Source organism: Prionailurus viverrinus, chromosome C2 (assembly GCF_022837055.1).
Source record: "Prionailurus viverrinus isolate Anna chromosome C2, UM_Priviv_1.0, whole genome shotgun sequence".
Classification (NCBI taxonomy): domain Eukaryota; kingdom Metazoa; phylum Chordata; class Mammalia; order Carnivora; family Felidae; genus Prionailurus; species Prionailurus viverrinus.
This window is the reverse complement of record NC_062569.1, coordinates 32,340,922-32,366,685: the sequence shown is the minus strand read 5'-3', so window position 1 is coordinate 32,366,685 and position 25,764 is coordinate 32,340,922. Positions and strand designations below refer to the sequence as shown.

Here is a 25,764-nt window from a genome sequence, read left to right as displayed (position 1 = left end):
GTTTGTGTATGAATGTAGGCTTTTTTTTCACTTGGATAAATACCTAGCAGAGGCATTCTTTAGTCATATGGTTAATGTGTATATAGTTTTTTAAGGAGCTGCCAACCTTCTTTTCAAAGGGTTTATACGATTTTTTATTATCTTTAGCCATATGTGAAAGTTTCCATTGTTCTGTCTCCTTACGAATGTTTGAAATGCTCTTTTTAATTTTAGTCATTGTAATAAATGTTTGTAGTATTATTTCATCGTAGTTCGGATATCCATTTCCCTAATGGTAAATAAATAGCATCCATCTTAATATTTGTCGTCCATATATCTTCTTTGGTGAAATGTCTGTTTAAATCTTATACTCATTTGGGGCGCCTTGGTGACGCAGTCGGTTAAGCGTCCGACTTCAGCCAGGTCACGATCTCGCGGTCCGTGAGTTCGAGCCCCGCGTCGGGCTCTGGGCTGACGGCTCAGAGCCTGGAGCCTGCTTCCGATTCTGTGTCTCCCTCTCTCTCTGCCCCTTCCCCGTTCATGCTCTGTCTCTCTCTGTCCCCAAAATAAATAAACGTTGAAAAAAAATTTTTTTTAAATCTTATACTCATTAAAATATGTTGGGAATTTTTTTAAAATTTTTGACTTTGAGAGGTCTTTATATATTTTTATAAGCTGTTTGTCAGATACATGATTTGCAGGTGTGTTCTCCCAGTCTATGACTTGTCTTTGCATTCTCTTAACAGTTAAAGTGTCTTTTGCAGAGAGAAAAGATGAAGTCCAAGTCATATGTATATGTTTTTTGATGGATGGTTTTCGGTGTCATATATAAGAACTCTTTACCTAACCAAAGATGACAAAGCTATTATCATACTTTTTTATCTTCCAGTTTTGTGATTATAGCCACCCCGATAGGTGCAAAATGGTATTACATTGTGGTTTTGATGTGTATTTCTCTAGGGACTAAGGATGTTGAGCCTCTTTTAATGTGCTTGTTGGCCAGTTATATATTTTCTTTGGAGAAGTGTCTACTTACATCCTTTGATCATTTTTTATTGGATTTTTTTCCTTGGTAGGTTGTAAGAATATGTATTTTGGATACTAGATTCTTATCAGATACATGATTTGCACATATTTTTCCCCCATTCGTTGGCTCTCCTTTTCAGTCTGTTGATAGTGTCCTTTGATACACAGAAATTTCTGATTTTGATGAAGTCCAGCTCGTCCACTTTTTGTCTTGCTGCCTGTGCTTTTGGTGTCATACGTAAGAAATTAATGCCAAATACAGTGTCATGAAACTTTTGCCCTATGTTTTCTGAAAAAAGAGTTTTATAGTTTTAGCTCTTACATTTAGATTTTGATCCATTTTGAGTTAATTTTTATATATGGTGTATGGTCAGGGTATACCTTCATTCTTTTGTATGGGAGTATCGAAGGTGCCATTTATTGAAAAGATTGTCCTTTGCGTATTGCATGGTCTTGACCCCCTTATAAAAATTCATTTGACGGTTTATGTGAGGGTTTATTTCTGGGCTCTCTATTCCATTGTTGTTTGTCTTTATCCCAGAAACACAGTCTTGAATATTGTCACTTTGTAGTAGGCTTTGAAATCACGAAGTGTGAGACCTCCAACTTTGGTCCTCTTTTTCAATATTGTTTTGGCTTTTTTTTTTAAATGTTTATTTATTTTTGACAAAGAGAGAGAGAGAGAGAGAGAGAGAGAGAGAGAGAGAGAGACAGAGCATGAGCAGGGGAGGGGCAGAGAGAGAGGGAGACACAGAATCTGAAGCAGGCTCCAGGCTCTGAGCTGTCAGCACAGAGTTGTTTTGGCTTTTAAGAGTCTCTCCTTTGAGATTCCACTCGAATTTTGGATGGAATTTCTATTTCTGCAGAAAAGTAATTGGTATATGGATATCAGGTGCATCAAATCTGTAGATTGTTTGGGCACTGTTGACCTCTTAACAATATTAAGTTTTTCCATTCATGAACAGAGTATCTTTTCATTTATTGGTATATTCTTTCATTTCTTTCAGCGGTGTTTTGTAGTTTTCAGTGTACACGTCTTTCACCTTGGTTGTTTATTTTTAATTATTTTATTCTTTCTGATGCTGTAGTAAATGGAATTTTTTCCTATATTTCCTTCTTGACTTGTTCGTTGTTAGTGTACAAAAACAAAACCAATTTTTGCATATTAATATTTGTATCATGTAACAGTGATAAATTTGTTAATAAACAATTTTTGTGTTATTTGCACTCTGCAGTTTTAATTTACTAGTATTTTGTTTTTGGTTCTTTGAGATTTTCTGTGTATAAAATATTATGGCATCTTTGAATGGAGATAATTTAATTCTGTTACTGTTTGGATTCAGTTATGTCTCTTTCTTGCCTAATTGTCTCTAGTCTCTTTTTTGCTAGGACATATAGTGGTACATTTTTAAAGCTTTGGTGAAAATGGACATTACTGTTTTCTTCCTGATTTTAGGGGGAAAGCTTTTATTTTAATCTTTCACCTTTGAATATGAAGCCACCTATATATTTTTCTCTTAAAAAAATTTTTTTTAATGTTTTTATTTATTTTTGAAAGAGAGAGAGAGCATGAGTGGGGGAGGAGCAGAGAGAGAGGGAGACACGGAATCCAAAGCTGGCTCCAGGTTCTGAGCTGCCAGCACAGAGCTCGATGCGGGGCTCGGACTCACAAACTCTGAGATCATGACCTGAGCGGAAGTCAGATGCTCAACCGACTCAGCCACCCAGGCACCCCCCCTATATATTTTTCATAAGTGCCCTTTATCATATTAAGAAAGTTCCCTTTTTAGTTTTTAAAATACTTTTATCATGGAAGAGTGTTTTGGCTTTTTGGTTTCCCTTGGGATTTTGCCAGATACTTTCTGTCATAATTTGAGATGATCATATAGTTCATTTTTCTTTCTTTCTATTGATGTGTTAAATCCACCGATTTTTCTAAGTTGAACCACTCTTGCATTCCTGGAATAAATCACACTTGCCCATGATATATTTTACATTTAATTTGTAGTTGTATTCTGTTTGCTTGTCTCCCCACCCCCACCCTGCCCCAGAATTTTTACATCAGTATAATCTGTTCAGATTTTCTATTTTTTGTTGATCCAGTTTTGGCAGTTTGTGTGTTTCTAGGAATTTGTCCATTTAATAATAGGTTGTGTAATTTGTTGGTATAAAACTGTCCATTCTAGTAATTTTTTTTTATTTCTATAAGGTTGATAGCAATATTCCTACCTTCATTTGTGATTATAGTTATTTACATCTTGTCTTTGGTATTTAAAGTCTTTCAGATTTGTTGATCATTTCAAAGAACCAGTTTATCTCATTAATTGTCTCTTATTTTTCTAGTCTCAATTTTGTTTATTTGTTTTAATTTTTATTATTTCTTTTTCTAGCCTTTAGGTTTAGCTTGCTCTTCTTTTCCTCATTTCTTCAACTGAGTTAGGTTACTGAATTGAAATTTTTTTTAAAAATGCACATGTTTACACCTAATATTTCCCTCAGAGCACTGCTTTTGCATCTCCTATTTTGACATTGAGACTTTCTGTGGCCTGATTAGCTATCCTGGAGAATGTTTATTTGTACTTGAGAAGAGTATGTATTCTCTTTTGGGGTTGAGTGTTATATATATATTTTGTTAGGTCCGGTGCGTTAATGGTGCTGTTCAAGTTCTCTGTTTCCTCATTGATCTAATTCTGTGTTTTATTAAAAGTAGTGTATTGAAATCACCATTATTATAGTACTATTTCTCCCTCCAGTTCTGTGTTTCTTATATTTTGGAACTGTGCTGTTTGGTGTAAATGTATGTTCATGATTGTAATATCTTTCTGATGAATTCTGCCCATTTATGTTGTTCTTTGTCTCTCATAAAAAGTTTGGACTTAAAATTTATTTTGTCTCATATTGGCACAACCACTCCAGCTTTTCTTTTGTTTAGTCTTTGAATAGAACATTAAAAAAAACTTTGTTTTAATATTTATTTTTAAGAGCCTGAGACATAGCACCAGCTGGGAAGGGGCAGAGAGAGAGAGAGGGAGACACAGAATCTGAAGCAGGCTCCAGGCTCTGAGCTGTCAGCACAGGGCCCGAGGCGGGGCTCTAACCCACAAACTATGAGATCATGACCTGAGCCCAAATCAGATGCTTAACCAACTGAGCCACCCAGGCGCCCCTAGAATATATATTTTTTGCATGTTCTTATTTTCAATTTCTTTGTGTATCCAAGTCTAAAATGAATCTGTTGTAGACAGCATGTAATTGGATCAATTTTTAAAAATCCATATTATGCTGTTCTGTCTCTTAATGCTGATGAGTTTGATATGTTAACCTTAAAAGTAAAACTGTCAGTTATTTTACCAGCAAAAGTTAGAGGTTTATTTGGGAATAACAGAGAATTGCAATCTGAGACAAGAAGTTATGGCAAAACTATATGGAAGTTGAGAAAACAAAGGAAAGGAGTTGGAGATAGTGGGAGGGCTGTTAAAAACTCCAGTGGTGTAAACTCAGAGTTCTAAGTATAATGGCTTCTTATTGGCTGAGTTGTGAATGTCTCTGATTGGCTAGTCTGTTGCAGGTGGAGGAAGAAACTTTCCATTCTGCTAAGATAGTAAAGTAGTAATGCGATGTCCATCTCTTCTTGCTGGATCTGCAATTAATGTTGGGTACTGGTTGTGAGAGTGTTCTTTTTTGCTGGGCTCCCAAAACCATTCTAAATGATATTTCCTTTTTAAAAACTTTTTAAATGTTTATTTTTGACAAAGAGCACAAGTTGGGGAGGGGCAGAGTGCTAGGGGGACAAAGGATCTGAAGCCAGCTCTATGCAGACAGCAGAGACCTCTCTATTTGGGACTTGAACTCAGGAACTGTGAGATAATCACCTGAGCGGAAGTCGGACCATTAACCGACTGAGCCACCCAGGTGCCCCTCCAGTGTTGTTTCCTTTTATTAATTTCACAAATATATTTAAAGTGATCACTGGTAAGAAAGGATTTTTGCTGTTTTACTGTTTGTATTCTATGTCTTACATCTTCTTTGTTGCTCAGTTTATCCAAAACCTTTGTCTTTTGTGTTAGATCTTTTCCTAGTATACCATTTTCATTTTCTCTATATTTTAAAAGTATTTTTTTAGTAATTATCCTGGTAATCATAATTAACATTCCAAATTTATACACCAGTAGTTTGAATTGAAAGTAGCTTAGCTTTAATAGCTTGTAAATTTCTGATACTATCTCTATCCCTTTTCCTTATGTTATTGTTATAAATTATATCTTAAAATTTTTTTGAATTCACATATCATTAACATACTGTGTATATTAGTTTCAAGTGTACGATATAGTAATTCAGTATTCTCTACATTTTTAGTGCTCATCGTGATAAGGATACATTTAATCCCCTTCACCTATTTTATCCACCCCAACTCACCTTCCCTTTGGTAACCATTACTTCTCTAGTTTAGAGTGTACATTTTTGGTTTGTTGCTTTTTTTTCTTTGCTTGTTTGTTTTGTTTCTTAAATTTCCACATATGAGTGGAATCATACAGTATTTGTCTTTCTCTGAGTGACTTATGTCACTTAGCATTATACTCTCTAGGTCTATTCATGTTGTAGCAAATGGCAAGATTTCATTCCTTTTTATGGCTCAGTACTTGATTATGCATATCACCTATACTTCATGCATTTATTTACTGGTGGATACTTGGGCTACTCCATAATTCAGCTATTGTAAATAATGCCACAATAAATGTAGAAGTGCACATATCCTTTTGAAATAGCGTTCCCATATTTTTTGGATACATATGCATTAGTGGAATTTCTGGATCATGTGGTAGTTTCATTTTTTATTTTTTGTGGAACCTCCATACTGTTTTCTATAGTAGCTGCACCAGTTTGCATTCCCACCAACAGTGTATGAGGGTTTCTTTTTCTTCACATCTTCATCAACACTTGTTTCTTTGTGTTTTTGAGTTTAACCATTTTAGGAGGTGTGAAGTGATATCTCATTGTGGTTTTGAAATGCATTTCTCTGACAGTGATGTTGAGCCATCATTTCATGTGTCTTTTGGCCCTCCTCATGTATTCTTTGGAGAAATGTTTGTTCATCTGTTCTGTCCATTTTTAATTGGATTATTTGGGACTTGGGGTGTTGAGTTGTCTAAGTTCTTTATATATCTTGGGTGCTAACCCTTTAACAGATATGTCACTTGAAAATATCCTCTCACATTCAATAAGAGGTCTTTTAGTCTGTCACTGTGCAGAAGCTTTTTATTTCAATATAGTCCCAATAAGTTTATTTTTGCTTTTATTTCCCTTGCCTCAGGTGACATATCTAGGAAAATGTTGTTACAGCTGGTATCAGAGAAATTACTGCCTATCTTTCTCTTCTAGGATATTTTTAAATTTCAGGCCTCACATTTGGGTCCTTAATCTTTGAGTTTATTTTTGTGTATGGTATAAGAAAGTGGTCAAGTTTCATTCTTTTGCATGTAGCTGTCCAGTTTTCCCAAAAGTATAAACGATATCTTTATACATGTGTGTCCAACAACATAGTAGTTATATAGTTATTGTCTTAAAAGTTTGTCTTTTAAATCCTACAGGAAACAAAAATATAAGTTACAGGCAAAAAATATTTTCTTCTGTAAATATTTTTTTCTGCATTTTCTTCTGTAGTTACTTTTGCCAGTATTCTTTAAAAAAAAAATTTTTTTTTTAACGTTTATTTATTTTTGGGACAGAGAGAGACAGAGCATGAACGGGGGAGGGGCAGAGAGAGAGGGAGACACAGAATCGGAAGCAGGATCCAGGCTCTGAGCCATCAGCCCAGAGCCCGACGCGGGGCTCGAACTCGCAAACTGCGAGATCGTGACCTGAGCCGAAGTCGGACGCTCAACCGACTGAGCCACCCAGGCGCCCCATTAGTATTCTTTAATCTTTGTATGGCTTCAAGTTATTGTGAGTTTATTGTCTGTTAAGGACTTCTTTACCATTTCTTGTATGGTAGGTGAGTTCTAGCAACAAGTCTCCTCCATTTTTGTTTTTCTAGGAATGTCTTAAGTTTTTCCATTTTTGTGTGATAGTTTGTTGGATATAGAATTTTTGTTTGCGGGGCATCTGGGTGGCGCAGTTGGGCATCTGACTTTGGCTCACGTCACAATCTTGTGGTTTGTAAGTTTGAGCTCCACATCGGGCTTGCTGCTGTCAGTGAAGAGCCTGCTTTGGATCCTCTGTCCCCCTCTCTGCCCCTCATCAGCTGCTACTCCCTCAAAAATAAATAAACATTAAAACAAATTTTTTTTTGTATGGCAGTTTTTTCCCGACAATTTAGATATGCCATCCTACTGCCTTCTACCTTGCATGGTTTTTGATGAGAAGTTGGCTGTTATTCTTAATGAGGATTAGTTAGTTGTATGTTATGGGTCATTTCTGTTTTACTTCTTTCAGTGTTTTCTCATTGTCTTTGGCTTTCATTATTTGATTGTAATTTGTATCTGTGAATCTCTTTTGAGTTTGTCCTATCTAGAGTTGTTTGACCTTCTTGAATTTGTAGATTTCTGTTTGTATAAAAATTGGAAAGTTTTTCATCAGCACGTTTTCAGATAGTCTATATTCTTCTGATAGTTTGTCCTCTGAAAGAAAGTCTAAGCCTAAGTTTTGTTTTACTCAAAGATGATTTCTGTCAACCTCTTTTCCTATTAATGGGCCGTATTTTTTTTTCTTTGTATGCCTTTTGATTGTTGATGTTAAAAACTGGACATTTTCAGGGTCCCTGGGTGGCGCAGTTGGTTAAGTATCTGACTCTTGACCTCAGCTCAGGTCATGATTTCCTGTGTTCATGAGTTTGAGCCCCTTGTCAGGCTGTGCACTGATGGTGCGGAGCCTGCTTGGGATTCTGTGTCTCCCTCTCTTTGCCCCTTCCCTGCTTGTGCATGGTCTTTCTTTTTCTCAAAAAACAAATTTTTTTTTTCAGTATCGTAATATGATAACTCTAGACACTAGATTCTCTCCTTTTCCCTGAGGTTTATTGCCTCTTGAGGGCTACGGTCATGTGTGTAGTGACTTTTCTAAAGTATTGTTTTCAATTGCTGTACTCATTGTCATGTATGGTTAATGAAATTTTATAATATCCGTAGGCAGCAGTTAACTTACAGATATTTTGAGCCAATGGGAATCAAAAGGAAGAAAAGCAATCTTTTGGTCTTGGCTATTTATCTGTAGCTGAGGTATTCCTTCAAAGGTTAGCCAGGTTGCTTACTGCTCTGCCTTAGTCTTCACTTTGTGCTTGCACAGAACCCAAAGATTAGCTAGAGTTGCAAGCCTGTGTCCTCTCATGTCTTCTGCAAATATGCTTCTGGCCCTGGGCATGTATGTAGCACTTTGGGTTTCTTGGTATATGTGATTAACTCTTTAAAGCCCTTGATCCCCAGAATGTCTTCTTCCTTAGTAGCCTCCTTATTCTGAAGCTTTTCAGATTGTCTGCTCTTTGTCACATCCACTGTCTCTTGCCTCACCTGTTTGTAGTGTATGATTTCAGCTTCCTTGGAAAGATGGTAGTCCAGAATCCCTTCAAAACACACAACCACAGTTTTTGAGAACAAGATCCATGTTCTTATTTTTGCTACCAGAAAGATGCACCAGGAAATTGGTCTGTCATCCCTATGGATACTGTTGATTGTGGGGGAGGGGAGTTGGTAGAAAAACAAAATTCTACAGTGCTTTCTTTAAAAAAAAACAAAAACGATTTTGAGAGAGAAAGCACACATGCATGAATGCTCAAGCAGGGGAGGGGCATAGAAAGAGGGAGAGAGAGAGAATTCCAAGCAGGCTTTCTGCTGTTAGCACAGATCCCGATGCAGGGCTTGGTCTAACGAACCATGAGATATGATCTGAGCTGATATCAAGAGTCAGACGCTTAGCTGACTGAGCCACTCAGATGCCCGCACAGTGCTTTTCCTTACCACATTTTAGCAGGCTCTTTGTTAGGTCCTCTTTTCTCTGTTATAATTTGTTTTAAATTTCAGATGTCTGTAAAATTTGATTTTGTCAGTTTCACAAACCTAAGACTTGCTTTACTGGAAGGGCTGGTTCATGGAGCTTTCTACTCCTTCATTTTCCATGAGATGAGTCTGTCCTTTCGATTTGCAAAGACTATCACCAAGTATATAAATCAAATGTTTATTTTTTTCTCTCAGCACTTCAAAGATGTCCTTCCACTGACTTTCAGCTTATATAGTTTTCAACAAAAAGTCTGATAAAATTCTTATCTTTGTGTTTCAGTGTGTGAGAAAACCTATTTCTTTGCTTCCTTTTTTCCTAAAGTTTATGTTTATTAGAGAGAGAGTTAGGGAGTATGCAGGGGAGGGGCAGAGAGAGAGGGAGAAAGAATCTCAAGCATGCTCTGCTCTGTAAGTGCAGAGCCTGACATGAGGCTTGAACTCACAAATCGTGAGATCATGACCTGAGCTGAAGTCGAGTCAGACGCTTAACCGAGTAAATCACCCAGGTGTCCCTTTAACTTCCTTTTTGTTTCCTTAACCTTTGGTTTTTAGCAGTATATATATTTTATAGTATTTATTCTAATTGGGAATTCCCTGATTCTGTATTTGTGTTTCAGTATCTTACATTATTTTGAGAAAGTTGTCTTCTATTATTTCTTTTACCCTGTACTTTCTTTCTCTTGGAGTTCCAGTTTTATATACTTATGTGATTCCCTTGATACTGTGTCATGGTCTGTCTTGAATGCTCTGTTTTCTCCCACTTTTCCTGCCCTTTTTTTTCCCCCCCTTAATAGACTTTATTTTTTAGAGAACTTTTATGTTAACAGCAGAATTGAACAGATGGTAGAGAGATTTCTCTTATACCCTAGTTCTCACATGGATCAAGCCTCTCTGACTTTCAGGTTTTCACACCAGACTGGTACATCTGTTACAATCAATGAACCTATATTGACGTGTCATTATCATCCAAAGTTCATAGCTTACATTAGGTGCACTTTGGGTGTTATATATTCTATGGGTTTTGATAGACGTATAAAAATTACATGCAGCCACCTTAATGGTGTCATACAAAATAGTTTCACTGCCCTAGAAGTCCTTTGTATCTGCCTATTTATTCCCTATGTACTTTTTACTTCTGGCAACCACTCATCATTTTATCATTTCCACAGTTTTGTCTTTTCCAGAATGCCATGTTGTTGGAATTATGCAGTATGTAAATCTTTCATATTGGCTTCTTTCACTTAGTAATAAGCATTTGAACATTCTCCATGTCTTTTCAAGGCTTGCTAGCTCATTTCTTTTTAGTGCCAAATAATATTCCATTTTCTAACTGTACCACAGTTTGTTTATCCATTCACCTTCTGATGAACATCTTGGTTGCTTCCATGTTTGGACAACTTTAAATAAAGCTGCTATAAATATCTTTGTGTAAGCTTTTGTGTGGACATAAGTTTTTAATTTATTTGATAAATATCAATGACTGTGTTTGACAGTACTAATTGATATAGTCTAAATATTCTAGCATATTCATTTCACTTTAAAATAATTTTCTTTTTCAAAGGATTTAAATATATTTTTTCCCTAAGAGGAAATACGGATAACCAGTGGGTACATGAAAAGGTGCTGAATATCACTAATCATCAGAGTAATGCAAATCAAAACTGCAATGAAATATCACCTCACAGCTGTTAGGATATCTCTTATCAAAAAGACAGGAGGTTAATAGTGGTGAGGTGGAGGAAAGGGAACCTTTTATACTGCTAATGAGAATGTAAACTAACACAGTTTCTATGGGAAACAGTGTGGAGGTTCTGTGAATAATTAAAACTACCATATGATCTAACAGTCTTACTTCTGAGTGTATTTCTAAAGGAAATGGAATTATTATCCTGACGTATCTGTACTCAAATGTTCATAGCAACATTACAGTAGCCACTGTATGGAAAACCTGTTTGTTGATGAATGAATAAAGAAAACCTGGTACATTATTTGTGTATAGGAACAGTATTCAGTCTTAAAGGAAATCCTGTCATTTGTGACAACATGGATGGACTTAGAGGCATTATGCTAAGTGAAAGAAGTGAGAGAAAGACAAATGTCACATGGCGTCACATATACAAGTTGATTTCATAGAAACAGAGTAGAAATGTCATTGCCAGGGGTTAGGGGGTGGGGGAGGTAGTAAGAGGTTGGTGAAGGGGTACAGCTTTCAGTTATAGATGAATATGGTCTGAAGTCTAATGTGTAACATTACCTTGTGTAATATGGTAATATATAGTTGATAACACTGAAGTGTATAATCAAAATTTGCTAAGAGAGTAGAATTTAAATGTTTTTACACATAAAAGGTCAGTATGTGAGGTGATAGATATGTTGGTTAACTTGATGGGGGGGGGAGAAGACCTTCATAATGTGTACGTATATCAAATCATCACATGTGGGTTAAATATCATACAATTTTATTTGTCAATTATGCCTCAATAAAATTGGAAATAAAATAATTGTCTTATTTTTTTTTTAATTAACAGGATTGACTTTGAAGTTATTTAAAAAGTTTGAGTTGTACAGCACTTGATTCTTTTGCTACATTGTGGAAAGACGTCTTCAGCAATGATTACTTCAGAGTTACCAGTATTACAGTAAGTATTATACTTTTCCTCTATTTAAAAAAAATACATGACACTTTTGTACATGAAATACTTCTGTCATCACATCAAATAGGTTCTCTCATAGTTGAGCAATATGTCTGAAGTCAAACAGCAGTTAGACTGTACAATTACCATATCCATCCAGGGCTCTTACTATTGTTATAGGAGTATTTTTGTGGTACTGAGCAAAGAAGAGGTTACTCTTCTTCTCAGGGGTCAGCACACTATGATCCATGGACCAAATCTGGCATGCTGCCTATTTTTATAAATAAAGTGTTACTGGTACAGAGCCATGCTCATTCCTTTACACATTGTTTGACAGCTTTAGTGCTACAAGTTGTGATAGAGAATGAATTGCCTGCAAAGTGTAAGTATTTTGTTGGACCATTTACAATAGTTTATAAACTCCTATCCTATATCCTACGGTTTCTCCAACACATACCCTCCCACCTCTCCCCACCTTATTTTCCCTGAGATTCAGATCATTGGACCATTCTGGCTGCCAGAAGTAATATTAAGGATATACCAAGTTGGCATTTCTGATGGCATCTCATTAGATTTGTTGGAGTTGTAGGACAGATCTAGAATTGGGTCTTATTTTGTTTTCTTTGGGAAATATGATCAATGTTGTAGCAGATACTTTTCCTTTTAGAGGTTTCATCAAGATACAAATTAGGAGTCTGCATACTGTGATCCTGTATGAGAACAGTGGTTTAGATACAATGAAAGTGATCAACAGTTTGTTTATTTATAATTTTTAATGCCCCTGTTCATTTATATACCTCTTTCCCCAAGAGATTGTAGGCACCTTTTAATTGGTTTCCTGGCCTTGTGTTTTTCCTCCAGGTATCTAAGACAAAAAAGGCTATCTAGATTTCTTTACTGCTTGGAAAGCCATCAATACCTATCCTCCTTCTTTCTCCCAAATATAGGAGATTAAATTTAAGCCCTTTCTAATTACTTAACTCCTGTGTCTTTATTACTCCCTAACTTAAATGTATTACCAAGTTTGGAGGTCCTCACATAGTATTTTCTTTCTTCTTTAAAATCTTTGTCCTGCCTGCAGTGCGTACTCACCTGTGCTCTTACCTGGCCAACCCACTAATCCTGTAAGTCTTAGCTGATGTATTATGCCACCAGAAAAGCTTTTTTTCCCCCTCAAAGTTGGGGTAGGTTTCCTTTTGTGCTCCTGTAATGTTCTTTGCTTTTTCTTCCAGCACCATACTTAACCTAATGTTTTATAACTCTTGTTGTTTCTGCCTGAACTGCACCTTTTCATTTTGTTAAATTTTTTTTTTTTGAGAGAGAGAGAGAGAGAGAGAGAGAGAGAGAGAGAGAGAGAGAGAGAGAGTGAGAGTGAGAGTGTGTGGGTGGGGAAGGGGCAGAGCGAGAGGGAGAAAGAGAATCCTAGGCAGGTTTCATGCCTAGCACAGAGCCCAGTGTGGAGCTTAATCTCAAGACCATGAGATCATGACCTGAGCCAGAATCAAGAGTCAAACACTTAAATGACTGAGCCACCCAGGTGCCCCCACTTTTTTATCTCATACTATTGTATATTAGGCAGGCCCTTAGTAAGTATCTCTGATTAAATATGGCACAGAGATTGTATTTCAATAACTGTTGTATTTAAAGAGAAATTGTATTGACACAGTGGTATTTAACATTGTTTTTTGTGTGTAACTGATTTTTTTTCGTAGAAATGAAAACTGTATTATGATTATGGGTAGTGGATAGTGGTGATCTGTGAGGTGGGTGAATGAACTTTGCTTTCAGTCCGTCATTGGGAGATAGTACTCTTGGTCGAGTTGAGATCTGAGAAACATTTATTGAGGCCATAAAGTTTTCTGAGGATTTTGACATATTTTAGCAACATATATAATCTTGTTTAATCCATCCGACCAGCAATGTCATGTTTGCTTTGTAAGTGAAAGGAAATATGTCTCTTAGTATTTGTAAACTTGAGTTTCTATCATTTGTAAAGTGAAGACAGTTCATTAGAAACTGATCTCCTCAAAAACAAACAAAAATATTTTGATCCGGCAATTCTTAATGTTCATTTCAAGAATGATTTTTCTGGGGCATCTAGGTGGCTCAGTCAGTTAAGCGTCTGACTGTTGACTTCAGCTTGGGTCATGATCTCACAGTTTGTGAGATTGAGCCCCCATATTGGGCTCCATACTCACAGCATGGAGCCTACTTGACATCCTCTCTCTCCCTCTCTGTCTCTGCCCCTCCCCTGCTCATGCTCTCTTTCTCTCAGAATAAATAACATTTAGAATGATTTTTAATGTAGACATGAGAAAGGTAATTCCAGTGAATGACCTTGTTATTTCTTGTTTCACTTAGATATTATTATCACTGATGAATTTGTGACTTTAGTGCTATTTACTATTAAGCATTGTCAAATATTATCAGTTACCATATATTTTTATATTCTACTACATAATACAGTTCTTGGAAGTATGTTAAGTTCTGGAGGAGAAAGCATATAGTAGAGATTCAGTCCATACTGTCATGAAGCTTGTATAATAAATATATGTTAATGAAATAATCGCAGATATATAGAGCTGCTATTATGGGTGCTGGGAAGTTAAATTAGAGAATTTTGTGAGAATTTTACCACATGCCTTCATTTAGTGTTCTTTTCTCTGGAAAAGACAGTTGAGCTTAACTCTGAACTGAAGGAACACTGTGGGGGAAGAAGAAGGAATAATGGTGTTAATTCCAGACTGAAGGAATATGGTATGTACAGAGACCTTGAGTTAGGAGGAATCATGGTATATTTGATAAAGTGAAATAAAACTGTACTTTTTCTTTTTTCAGGGTTGGTGATAGTGGCATGAGATTAAGGCTTAGGAGCAGAGTGGGGCTGTATCGTACAGGGACTTGCTTAAATGATGGCAAGAATTTTGAGTTTTTCTTCTTAGGAGCAGTAGGAAGTCACTGTCGGATTTTAAGCATGCGAAGAGATGCATGGGAGAGATTCAGAAAATCACCCTTCATGCAGTATAGTGATTATTTGGGAGGGGCAAGAATAGAAGCAAGGACACCTATTAGGAGGATATTGTAGTATGCAGTCCAGATATGTTGATAACTTGAACTGAAGTGATTACAGTGCAAATAGAGATAGACAGAATTTAGAGAGTTTTAGGGGATAAAAATTCATTCTTAGAAGATTTCATCTGATTTTTTCTTTCTTTTAGTTTATGTCTATAAATGCGAACATTAGAGATTGGCAGGGTTTTTGTAGGCATAAAAGACTACAAAAGTTAGTCAAAGTTTGAGTTTGCCTACCCTTGATCAAGTATTCTTTGTCTATCCTAGAGAGAAATTTGTTGCTGTGTAGTAAGAGGTAGTGTACAAAGACAGTTGTTTTAGTTCTGTAATACTGTAAAGCTAGAGACAATCTAAGTGCTCATTGACAGGGAAGTAATTAAATAAATTTCACATATATTATGGGATACTATTCAGAAATTCTATGTATTTGTATGAAGATTCCTGTTAATTAAAAAATTTAAGGGGCACCTGGGTGGCTCATTCAGTTGAGTGTTGGATTGCTGATTACAGCTCAGGTCATGATCCCGGAGTCTTGGGATTGAGCCCCGTGTCAGACTCCACAAACATAGAGCCTGCTTAAGATTCTCTCTCTCTCTCTCTCTCTCTCTCTCTCTCTCTCTCGCTCGCTCTTACTGTCTCTCTCTTTCTCCCTGTGCCCTCTTCTCCACTGTGCATGCATGTTCTCTCTCAAATATAAAAAAAAAAAAAATTAGGTCTTGATCTAAACCATCAGTAATGTTAGTCTGCACATTGAGATTCAGAGTTAGGGTGTGGTGATGTGAAACTCTTATATTCTCTCTATTGCTTGAAATTAAAAAATATGTATCATATATTCTAATAAACATGCATACACATGTGTATACTAATTGGGATGTAGTAGTTATTTGTTGGTAATAGTCACCTTTTAAACTCACTGCAGTTGTCAGAATTAGAAAATAAGTTGTACCTTACTCTTCTATGAGTAACGTGTAGTGCTCAAGGATAAATTATTTTCACTAATGAGTCACATATTCTATGGTGGAACAAACCTGTTCCTGTAGTTGCTTAGTGATTGCAAGCATCAAAAGCACTAGTAGATTCTATCCACACAAGATAAATAGAAAACATAATATTTGCATTCTAGTGTCCTGACATGGAGATAGAGAATTCAGGTTTACCTTGAGATCTAAGTGGACTGTGGTGATTACTAGGTGTATGACTATGGACAAGATTATCATGTTTTCAGATCTTTCATTTATTTTTGTAATTGATACAGTTGTGTTTTCTTACAAGGTTTTTGTGCATGTTTATTCTTGATCATGTATAGAAACAAGCACACAGTACATATATGTAAACATAAACTATTTGGTGCATATTGAGGAAAAAGCAATATGACTTATTGGTTTTTTTTTTTTTTAATTTATTTATTTTGAGAGAGAGAGAGAGAGAGAGAGAGAGAGCCAGAACCTGTGCACATGTGACTGGGGGAGGGACAGAGATAAAGGGACAGAGACAGAATCTCAAGCAGGATCTATGCTATCATCGCAGACCAATATGGGGCTCGATCCCATGAATCAGGACATTTTGACCTGAGCCTGAAGCAAGAGTTGGATGCTCAACTCATTGAACCACCCAAGTATCCCTGATTAATTACTCTTTAGTAGAGATGAGTAAGATCAGCTAGATCAGGAATCAACTACTGCTAATTGTGCAGACACCTGCCTTTATGAATACTAAAGATATTTTCAGAAAGAGAGAGAGCGTGAGCAGGGGAGAGGGGTGGTGGGGGTGGGGAGAGAGAGAGAGAGAGAGAGAGAGAGAGAGAGAGAGAGAGAAAGAGAAAGAGAATGAGAAAGAGAATGTATCTTAAGTAGGTTCCATTCTCAGCACAGAGCCTGATGTGGGACTCAATCTCACAACCCTGGGGTCATGACCTGAGCTGAAATCAAGAGTCGGATGCTTAACTGACTGAGTCACCCAGGTGCCCCTATTTATAATTTTATGTTTATTTTTAAAAAGTTTTTCAAAAACTTCCAGTATAATTAACATACATTGTTATATTAGTTTCAGGTGTAAAATATAATATTCACTGCTTTTGTGAATCCTTTGACTGACTTTTATAGACCTTATTTTTACTACTTCCTACATTTCTTACTCTTGCTTACTCTTGCTTTAGGGTATTTCCTTTCCATTCAGAGAGTTTCTGGAAAACTCTTTAGTTCTCCTTTTATTTTGAATGATGGCCTTCCTGGATAGAATAATTCTTGGTTGCAGGTTTTTTTTTTTCTTTAGGCGTTCTTAATATATTTTGCCACTCCCTTCGGTCTTGCAAAGTTTCTACTGAAAAATCAGCAGATAGCCTTATGGGGTTTTCCTTTTATGTAACTGTTTTCTTTTGCTGCTTTTATAATTTTCTCTTCATCACTAGTTTTTACCATTTTAATTACTAGGTGTCTTGGTATGCACCTCTTTGGGTTTGTTTTGTTGGAGGCTCTCTGTGCCTCTTGGATGTGGATTTCTGTTTCCTTCCCCAGATTCAGGAAATTTTCAGGTATTATTTCTTCAAATAAATGTTATGCCCCCTTTTTTCTCTCTTCTTTTTCTGAGATCCCTAATGCAAATGTTATTATGCTCAATGGTGTCACTAAGTTCAAGTCTCTTTTCATGTATTATTACTATTATTATTTTTTGTCCTGTTCAGCTTCATTCCTTTTCATTACTCTGTCCTCCAGGTCGCTGATCCGTTCTTCTCCTTCTTCTAGTCTATTTATTCCCTTAGTATAGTCTTAATTCCAGTTATTGAGTTCTTCGTTTCTGATTGGTTCTTTTTCATATTTTCTATCTCCTTGTTAAAGCTCTCTCTGAGGTCTGCTAGTCTTTTCTAAAGTCCAGTGAGTATCTTTATGACTAGTACTTTAAATTCTTTCTCAGGCATATTTTTTCTGTTTGTTTAGATCTCTTGCTGTGATTTTGTTTTTTTTTTTTTTTTTTTGAGACACATTCCTCTTTTCTCTCACCTTTTCTAATGGTTCATGTCTGTTTCTGTGTTTTAGGAAAGGCAGCTACATCTCCTGTTGAAAGTAGTGGCCTTATGAAGAAGAGGTCCTGTAGTGCCGTACAGTGCCGTGTTCCCTGTTCACCTGAACCTTTCATTTCAGTGGTGTCTCGTTTGTGTGTTGTATTGCCTTACTTTTGTGGCTGAGCTGTATTTGCCTGCAGTTTGGTCATCTATAGTGGCTCTCCTTGTCTTTTTATGTGCAGGTTTTGGTTTCTCTGTCATTAGTGGGCCTGTCTGGGGTGGCCTTGGGATTGAGTTGGGTCAGACTGGGCATTTGCCAGAGCTGCAGTGACAACGAACTGCAGGGCACTCTACCTTTGCTGTTCCCTGAGAAGCTTTCATCAGTGGGCAAGGCCTGCAGTCAGACCAGCTGTCTACCCCCTGCTCACTGCCAGGGTCTGAGTCATACTGGTGTGGGTCATTTTCTTCCCCTTTGCCCAGGGCAGGAGTCACTTTGAGGTGTTTCTGTCCCTATTGGGGTTGCTTGCACACTGCTATGCTTGTGATACTGCTTTGGATAGACTCCTGTGGAGGCTGGGTTGGAGGGGGTGGGTCCACAAGAGATCTTAGACTTGAAGGTGCTGTTAGTAAGCTAGAAGGAGAGTGTGTTTGCACTGGTTATGCAAGTGTCTATGTATCTAGGCTGAGTGATGGTGAGGGAAATGGTGTCTGCCAGCAGTTTTGTTCTTGGAGAAATCTCCCAAAGATCCATACCTCTCCAACAAATGCTTTGAGATTAGTAAACAAATCTCCCTCTCATACACCCAAGTCATTTTTCAACCTACTGTTTCTGTGTTATATCTCCACACGGCTGTTTGATGCTTTTTTTTTTTTTTTTTTTAAAGGGTGGGGACCTAGTATCTTATTGCCCTCTAGCCTTCCCAGTGCCAGCCTGATGATTTTTAAAGTTCCTGGTATTAATCCCTGGTGATTGTAACAACTTACAAAGTTGAGCCTCTCGGATTTTCAAAGCCAAACGTTATGTTGATTAGTCTTGCTAATGCAGGTCCCCTGTTCTGGGTGCCTGGTGTGCCTAGTGTGGTGTCCAGTATCCTCTCTGTGCCTATAGCATCCCTTCCTTCCATGGACATTCCTGTGGGTCCATTTGGCTCCCAGTTAGTTCTTTGCCCTTCTTACCTTTTTGGATATGGCCTCTTCTCTACATTTACCTATAGAGAGTCTGTTTTGACAGTCTTCAGGTAGTTTTCTGGGTTATATATGCTGATGTGGGTATTATTTGCATGTATCTAGAGGTTGAGGTGAGCTCTTCCTACTCCTCCATCTTTCCCAGAAGTCTCAGTTCTTTTTTCTGTGCACAGTTTTAAATACCAGGTTGTCTTTGAAGATTTGCAAGTAGGGAGGTATCACGATACAAGAATGTTACTGGCATTATGTGTAGAATGTCCTGGACGAGGGAGATAGAAATAGATAAGTTGAGATTAATTCAGGGAGTGGTGATTATGGTAATAATCATGGAAAGAATTTGGAGAATTATTATATGGAAGGTAACATGATTGCCCTTGTTAGCTGATGGCACAAGAGGAAGATTGATACGATTCTAAGAATATAAGACAGGATAGTAGTGACCATAATAAATTTGCATACAACTTAAAGTACACTCCTGCATTAATTAAATCAGTTTGTTAATTATATTGCCATGAGCAGAGAGCTAGAGATAAGTTAGTGTTGGACTTAATTTTGTATGTGGTATTTGGTGAATTTGATAGGCATTCAAAGAAGCTGTTAACATGTGAAGTTAAAAATTTTCAATTGTAGATGATCAGGCCCATTGATAATATATTGAAGTTATTTGCATAGAAGCTATACATCAAGTGGATGAGATCTTCCAGAGAACGTGGTATGAAGGGAGGAGTGGTAGACATTACAGACTTGAGCTTTAACGAATCAATACAAAAAGGAAATGGAACTGAGAGCATTTGTTGAAGCAGATGAAGAAATAATAGGTTGTGTGTTGGACTCACTATTTGCTGTGTTCCCTTCATTGTGTTTGCAGTTTTATAGATCTTTTATACTGTTAGTAGTATAAATTCTAGCAAAGAAGTTGTTAATACTATTGCAGTGGTATGCTGGAGCCATCTTGTATTGTCCTGGAGAGCTGAAAAGTAAATTTCCAGGAATTTTGTGACCCTACTAAAATAACAATGTCTTTATAAAAAGTTAAATTATATAAACTTAAAACTAAATAAATCATATTAAAAATAAAGTAATAAATCCTCAAAACTCATCACTTCCTGATTATTTTATGTTACTGTTTTCTACGCTCTGGAAGTTTTTATTTACACCTATTGTATGTATGTGTGTATTTGTATACACCTATTTTATTTAGTGTGTACTACTGCTGTTTATTCTCAACTCTGTTGATATCACTTTGGCAGTTTGAAATTGGCTGTGGTAATATTTACATTATGAAAATCAGCAAACACTACACATCAGGGCTCAATTTATTGTTCTTTCATTTGTCTATAAACTTTATTAAGTTATGGAGATACTGTTAATAATGCAGATTAAATGGAAAGGTGTATCAGTTTATATCCATTACAATATGATAGAAAAAATAATTGAGGAAGTATCCTTCCACTATTTGAGAACTGTTACCTGATTCAGTAAAGACATTGTCCACAACACTGACCAGTGAGTGAAGTTCTAACAAATGTCTTTGTCATATCACCTGTATCCTATTCATTAAGTGAACAAAGATATCCGTGATTGTTCATATCGGGATCCTGTTTGTTCATCAGTTACAATCAAAGGTTAGCTATAGATACATCTGTGACAAAATTATTGTTTTATGTGAATCAATTAGTTGTATGGGATTTATAATATTATGTGGGGTGCTTGGGTGTCTCAGTTGGTTGGGCATCCGATTCTTGATCTTGCTCAGGTCATGATGTCACAGTTTGTGAGTTCGAGCCACATGTTGAGCTTTGTGCTGACAGTGCAGAGCTTGCTTAGAATTCTGTCTCCTCTCTCTGCCCCTACCCCATTGGAGCTCTCTCTCCCTCTCTCTCAAAATAAATAAATAAACTTAAAAAAAACAAAAGAATATTGTGTATTTATTGTCAGTAAATTCTTTTTATAGAACCATTATTTCAGTAAAATTTCTAATCGTTAACGTGCATAATTTTTTTGAGGAGCCATTTGTTAAACTTTTACTAGCACGCTACTAACTATTCATGATTTTATAAAATAAAATTCCTCCCAAGACTTCTTTTTTCTATTGAATAATTCATCTTTCATAACTGAATTTTCATTTATATTTTGTATAGCAGCTGCCATTTCCACAATGATTTTCTCCTCTTTGTTTCCCTATCGATATGGGGATTCATGTCACTCAATATTATGTGATATTGGCAGGAAGGGTAATATTTTCCTTTTCCTAAAGATTTTTTCTGCAAACGGAAGAAAAACCCTTCTTATCAGCTGTATACCAGGAAGTAAGGAAAGTAGTGGAATAGAACTGCATTGTATATATGAATTAATTTTGTTCACTAAAATAATATATCACATTTTCTAGGGATTCAACTAATGAAACTACTGCCCATTCTGATGCTGGCAGCGAACTTGAAGAAACTGAGATCAAAGGAAAAAGAAAAAGGGGTCGTCCTGGTCGGCCTCCAGTATGTATTATGCTTGCCTTTGTTCTTGTAACGGTTACTGAGTAAAGGAGCTTGATATAAGCTTTCTGTTAATTCTAGTTCTGTTAATACATCTTTTAAAATTTCAGCAGCATATTAGAGATTCTTGAAAACTTTGCTTCATGAATTGGATTGACAATGATCTGAAAAAGGAATTTGATTTTAGTATCATTTCTGCTCTCCATGCTTCCCTTGTAAATAAATTGTGACCCATGTGAAGACGTGGAGAAGATGATTAGATTAACATGAAATGAGATGTAGTTAGTTATGACTTTCCTGCTTTTTAGATGCAACTCTGATTTGTTGTGAGCTCCTAAGTGTGCATTTTGGTAGTATTAGTTTGGGATTTAGACCCAGTCTCAGAATATATTCTTACTGATACATGACTGAGAAGTTTAGAAGAACTCTGGGTGTCCTTACTTTGTGGGGGTATCTTTATGTATTGTGAGTACACTGGTTATTATTTAATTTAAGGTAACATAAGGTCTCAGAGATCGTAGTATCATTCACTGTGTCAGGGGTTAAGGTTTGTACTATTTCGCACTCAATTTTACAATCTGATTTGGTCTTCACAATTTTTTTTCTATTCATGAAAGTTTTTGTTATGGAAAATTTCACTCTCCTTTTGTGAGAGGCATACTACAATGAACTCTCCATATAACTATTACCCAGCTACGACAGCTATCAAGTCATGGCTAATCATGTTTTATCTCTCCATCCCTTATTTCCTTCCCATGTTATTTTCAAGGTCATGCAGACCTCATTGCATCTGTGAATATTTCAGAATATATCTCTAAAAGATAGGAGCTTCCTTTTTCTTTAAAAATTTTTTTATTGAAGTATAGTTGACATAGAATGTTTTTGGGTTTCTGGTGTACCACATAGTGATTTGACAATTCTATACATGATTCAGTGCTTACTACAGTAAATGTAATTACTACCTATCACTATACAGTGTACCTACAGCATTATTGACTGTATTCCCTATGCTGTATTTTCTATTATTGTGATTAGTTTATAACTGGAAGTTTGTACCTCTTAATCCCCTTTACCTATTTTGCTCACACACACCCCTTCCCCACCCTGCCAATCTTTCCCCTCTGGCAACCATTACTTTTATTCTCTGTATTTATGAGTCTCTTTCTGTCTTCTTTGTTTTGTTTTTTAGATTCCACATGTATGTGAAATCATAGGGTATTTGTCTTTCTCCATCTGATTTATTTTAGTTAGCATACTACCTTGTAGATCAATCCATGTGGGATGGATGTTTATTCATTTGCTATACAGATAGAAAGATTTCAGTTTTTGTTATGGCTGAGTAATATTCCTGTGTGTGTGTGTGTGTCTCACCTTTATTCATCTTTCGATGGGCAATTGAGTTTTTTTTTCTAAATCTTAGCTATTAAAAAAAATTTTTTTTAATGTTTATTTTTGAGACAGAGACAGACAGAGCATGAATGGGGGAGGGTCAGAGAGAGAGGGAGACACAGAATCTGAAACAGGCTCCAGGCTCTGAGCTGTCAGCACAGAGCCCGATGAGGGGCTTGAACTCACGGACTGCGAGATCATGACCTGAGCCGAAGTCGGACGCTTAACCGACTGAGCCACCCAGGCTCCCCTAAATCTTAGCTATTATAAATAATGCTGCAATAAACATTGGGATGCATATATCTTTTTGAATTAGTGTTTTCATTTTCTTAGGGTAACTACCCAGTAGTGGAATTACCAGTAGTGGAATGTCATTTCGCATTTCTATTTTTGTTTAATGTTTTTTATGTTTATTCATTTTTGAAAGACAGAGGGAGACAGAGCACAAGTGAGGGGTGGGGGGCGGAGAGAGAGGGGGGACACAGAATCTGAAGCAGGCTCCAGGCTTTGAGCTGTCAGCACAGAGCCCAACGCAGGGCTCGAACTCATAAACTGCGAGATCATGACCTGAGCCTAAGTCGGAAGCTCAACTGACTAAGCCACCCAGGCGCCCCGGCATTGCTATTCTTAATTTTTTTTTTTAATAAATTTGTTTTAATGTGTATTTATTTTTGAGAGAGAGAGAAAGAGTGCAAGCAGGGGAGGGGTAGAGAGAGAGGGAGACACAGAATCTAAAGCAGCCTCCAGGCTCTGAGCTGTCAGCACAGAGCCTGATGCAGGGCTCGAACTTAAACTGTGAGATCATGACCTGAGCTGAAGTCGGACACTTAACCAACTGAGCCACCCAAGTGCCCCTATTTTTAATTTTTTTGAGGAACTTCCATACTGGTTTTCATAGTGGCTGTACCAAAAACATTCCCACTAACAGTGCATGAAAATTCCCTTTTTCCACATCCTTACTAGCACTTATTATTTCTTGGTTTTTCTTTTTGTTTTGTTTTGTTCTGTTTGTTTGTTTTTAATATTAGATATACTGACTGGTGTGATGTGATACCTTATTGTGGTTTTGATTTGCATTGTCTTAACAATTATTAATGTTCAGCATCTTTTTTTTTTTTTAAGTGTTTATTTATATTTGAGAGAGAGACAGAATGCGAGTTGGGGAGGAGCAGAGAGAGAGGGAAACTCAGAAACCGAAACAGGCTCCAGGCTCTGAACTGTCAGTACAGAGCCTGACACGGGGCTCAAACCCATGGATCCAGGAGATCATGACCAGAGTGAAATTGGATGCTTAACCGACTGACCCACCCAGGCGCGCCTATGTTTAGCATCTTTTCGTGTGTCTGTTGGTCATCTGTATGTCTTCTTAGGAAAAATGTTTATTTAGGTCTCTGCCCGGGGCATGATTAATTTTTTTTTTATTAAATGATAAGTATCATTATCATATCTCAAGATAACAATATTATATTAGCAGTACCAAATAATCAGTTTAAAGTTTATAATCATTTCATAAATATTATCATTTTTACTTATTTTTTTCTTTTTTAATGTTTATTTATTTTTGAAAGAGAGAACAGGAGACAGGCAGAGAGAAGAAGAGAGAGAGTATCTCAAGCAGGCTTCACAGTCAGCACAGAGCCCCATGCAGGGCTCAGACTCACAGAATGCGAGGTCTTGACCTGAGCCAAAACCAAGAGTCAGATGCTTAGCTGACTGAGCCACCCTGGCACCCCAATTTTTAAAGTACAGTTTGTTGGTTTGAATCATGATGCAGATAAGATCCACTTGTTGCAATTGATGATTATGTCAACCAATTATTGTATATATGTCCTTGTGACTTAAGACTTTTTTTTTATGTTATTGCTGTTCTGTCCGTGTTTGCCTTAGTTTTTAATTTGCTTCAGTGAAACTCCATAACCTTTAATTTTTGAGCAAAGTCTTAAATTAAAAGAAAGGATGAAGGGATAACTTCTACCATTTTTCTCTATACTTGCTTTTGTCCTCCACTTTTATTTAGAGGGAAAAAATTGTGGAGGAAAAGACATACATTAAAATCACTCTTTATAATACTTCTTAATTCTGTTAGAATATTTGGTAGAATATTCCTTACAAAAGCATTTTGGGAAAAATGAAAGTTTTACACTTAGAAGCTGGAGACTATTCTAGTTCCCCTTACTACCACTATATGATTTTTCTGAGGCTGTGGCAAGTTACATTGTTTTCACTAGGATTTCTGGGTTATAGGTGCAAATGGGAAATAAGACTAAATGTGATTGAAGGTAGGAGAATAAACTGTCTATATGGTTGCTTACTTGAATTTGTTCTCCTCCAATTGAAATTCTTTACTTCATAAGATTGTGCTTTAGTGCTGCCTTCTTCAAGAAAACCTTTTTTTTTCTAAAAGAATTTCTCACCCCTTCAGCAGGCTATTGTGTTATTCTTTAGAACCTCTCTAATTTTGATATGTCAGTAACTGCATTCCTGTAATATTTTTGCTTTCCTTGTTGAAAAGGAGTATGCATATCCTAATTTAGCTGTTTTATGGGTAGAAGTATGATTTTTTACTAAAATTACTACCCCATAATCTAATAGGTAAATAGTATACGTTCATCCCATATTTATAAAATTGAAAAGGATTTTACCAGGGTAGGATGGTACATTCTAGAGACTTGTGTTAGTTAGACTTTCGTCCATATTTTCACACTTATTAATTCACATGGGCATCTATACTCCCACCTACCTCAACCCCATTTCTTAATGTTTGAAACAACGCAGCTTGCTGGATTTCTACTCTGGCTTTGCACTAAGCTGATGCTGTTTATGTCATTTAACTGTAACATCAGTACTATGAAACTGTGTTATAAGTGATCTACAATGTAGAAAACAAAAATAGGAAGTGGTAGTTTGCCCAGGGTCACACATAGCATATAAATGGCAAAGCTAAGTTTTGAACTCACATCTTAAACTTCTGAAAGTCCTTATCTCAAGAATGCCAGGGGCACCTGGGT

At 36.6% G+C, this 25,764-nt stretch overlaps 1 protein-coding gene across 2 annotated transcripts in view; it reads left to right on the top strand.

Annotated features, from left to right (window-relative positions):
- The window catches only part of STAG1 (stromal antigen 1), a 403,550-nt gene that overhangs the window by 105,365 nt on the left and 272,421 nt on the right, over positions 1 to 25,764 (top strand). The window contains exons 2-3 of one of the 2 annotated variants that reach the window (XM_047874276.1): positions 11,519 to 11,629; positions 21,268 to 21,370. In XM_047874276.1, the coding sequence (XP_047730232.1) occupies positions 11,601 to 11,629; positions 21,268 to 21,370 (132 nt within the window). In that variant the 5' untranslated portion in view covers positions 11,519 to 11,600. Of the gene's footprint in view, positions 1 to 11,518; positions 11,630 to 21,267; positions 21,371 to 25,764 lie in introns of those variants that run through there. The other variant, XM_047874277.1, reaches the window with a different exon arrangement.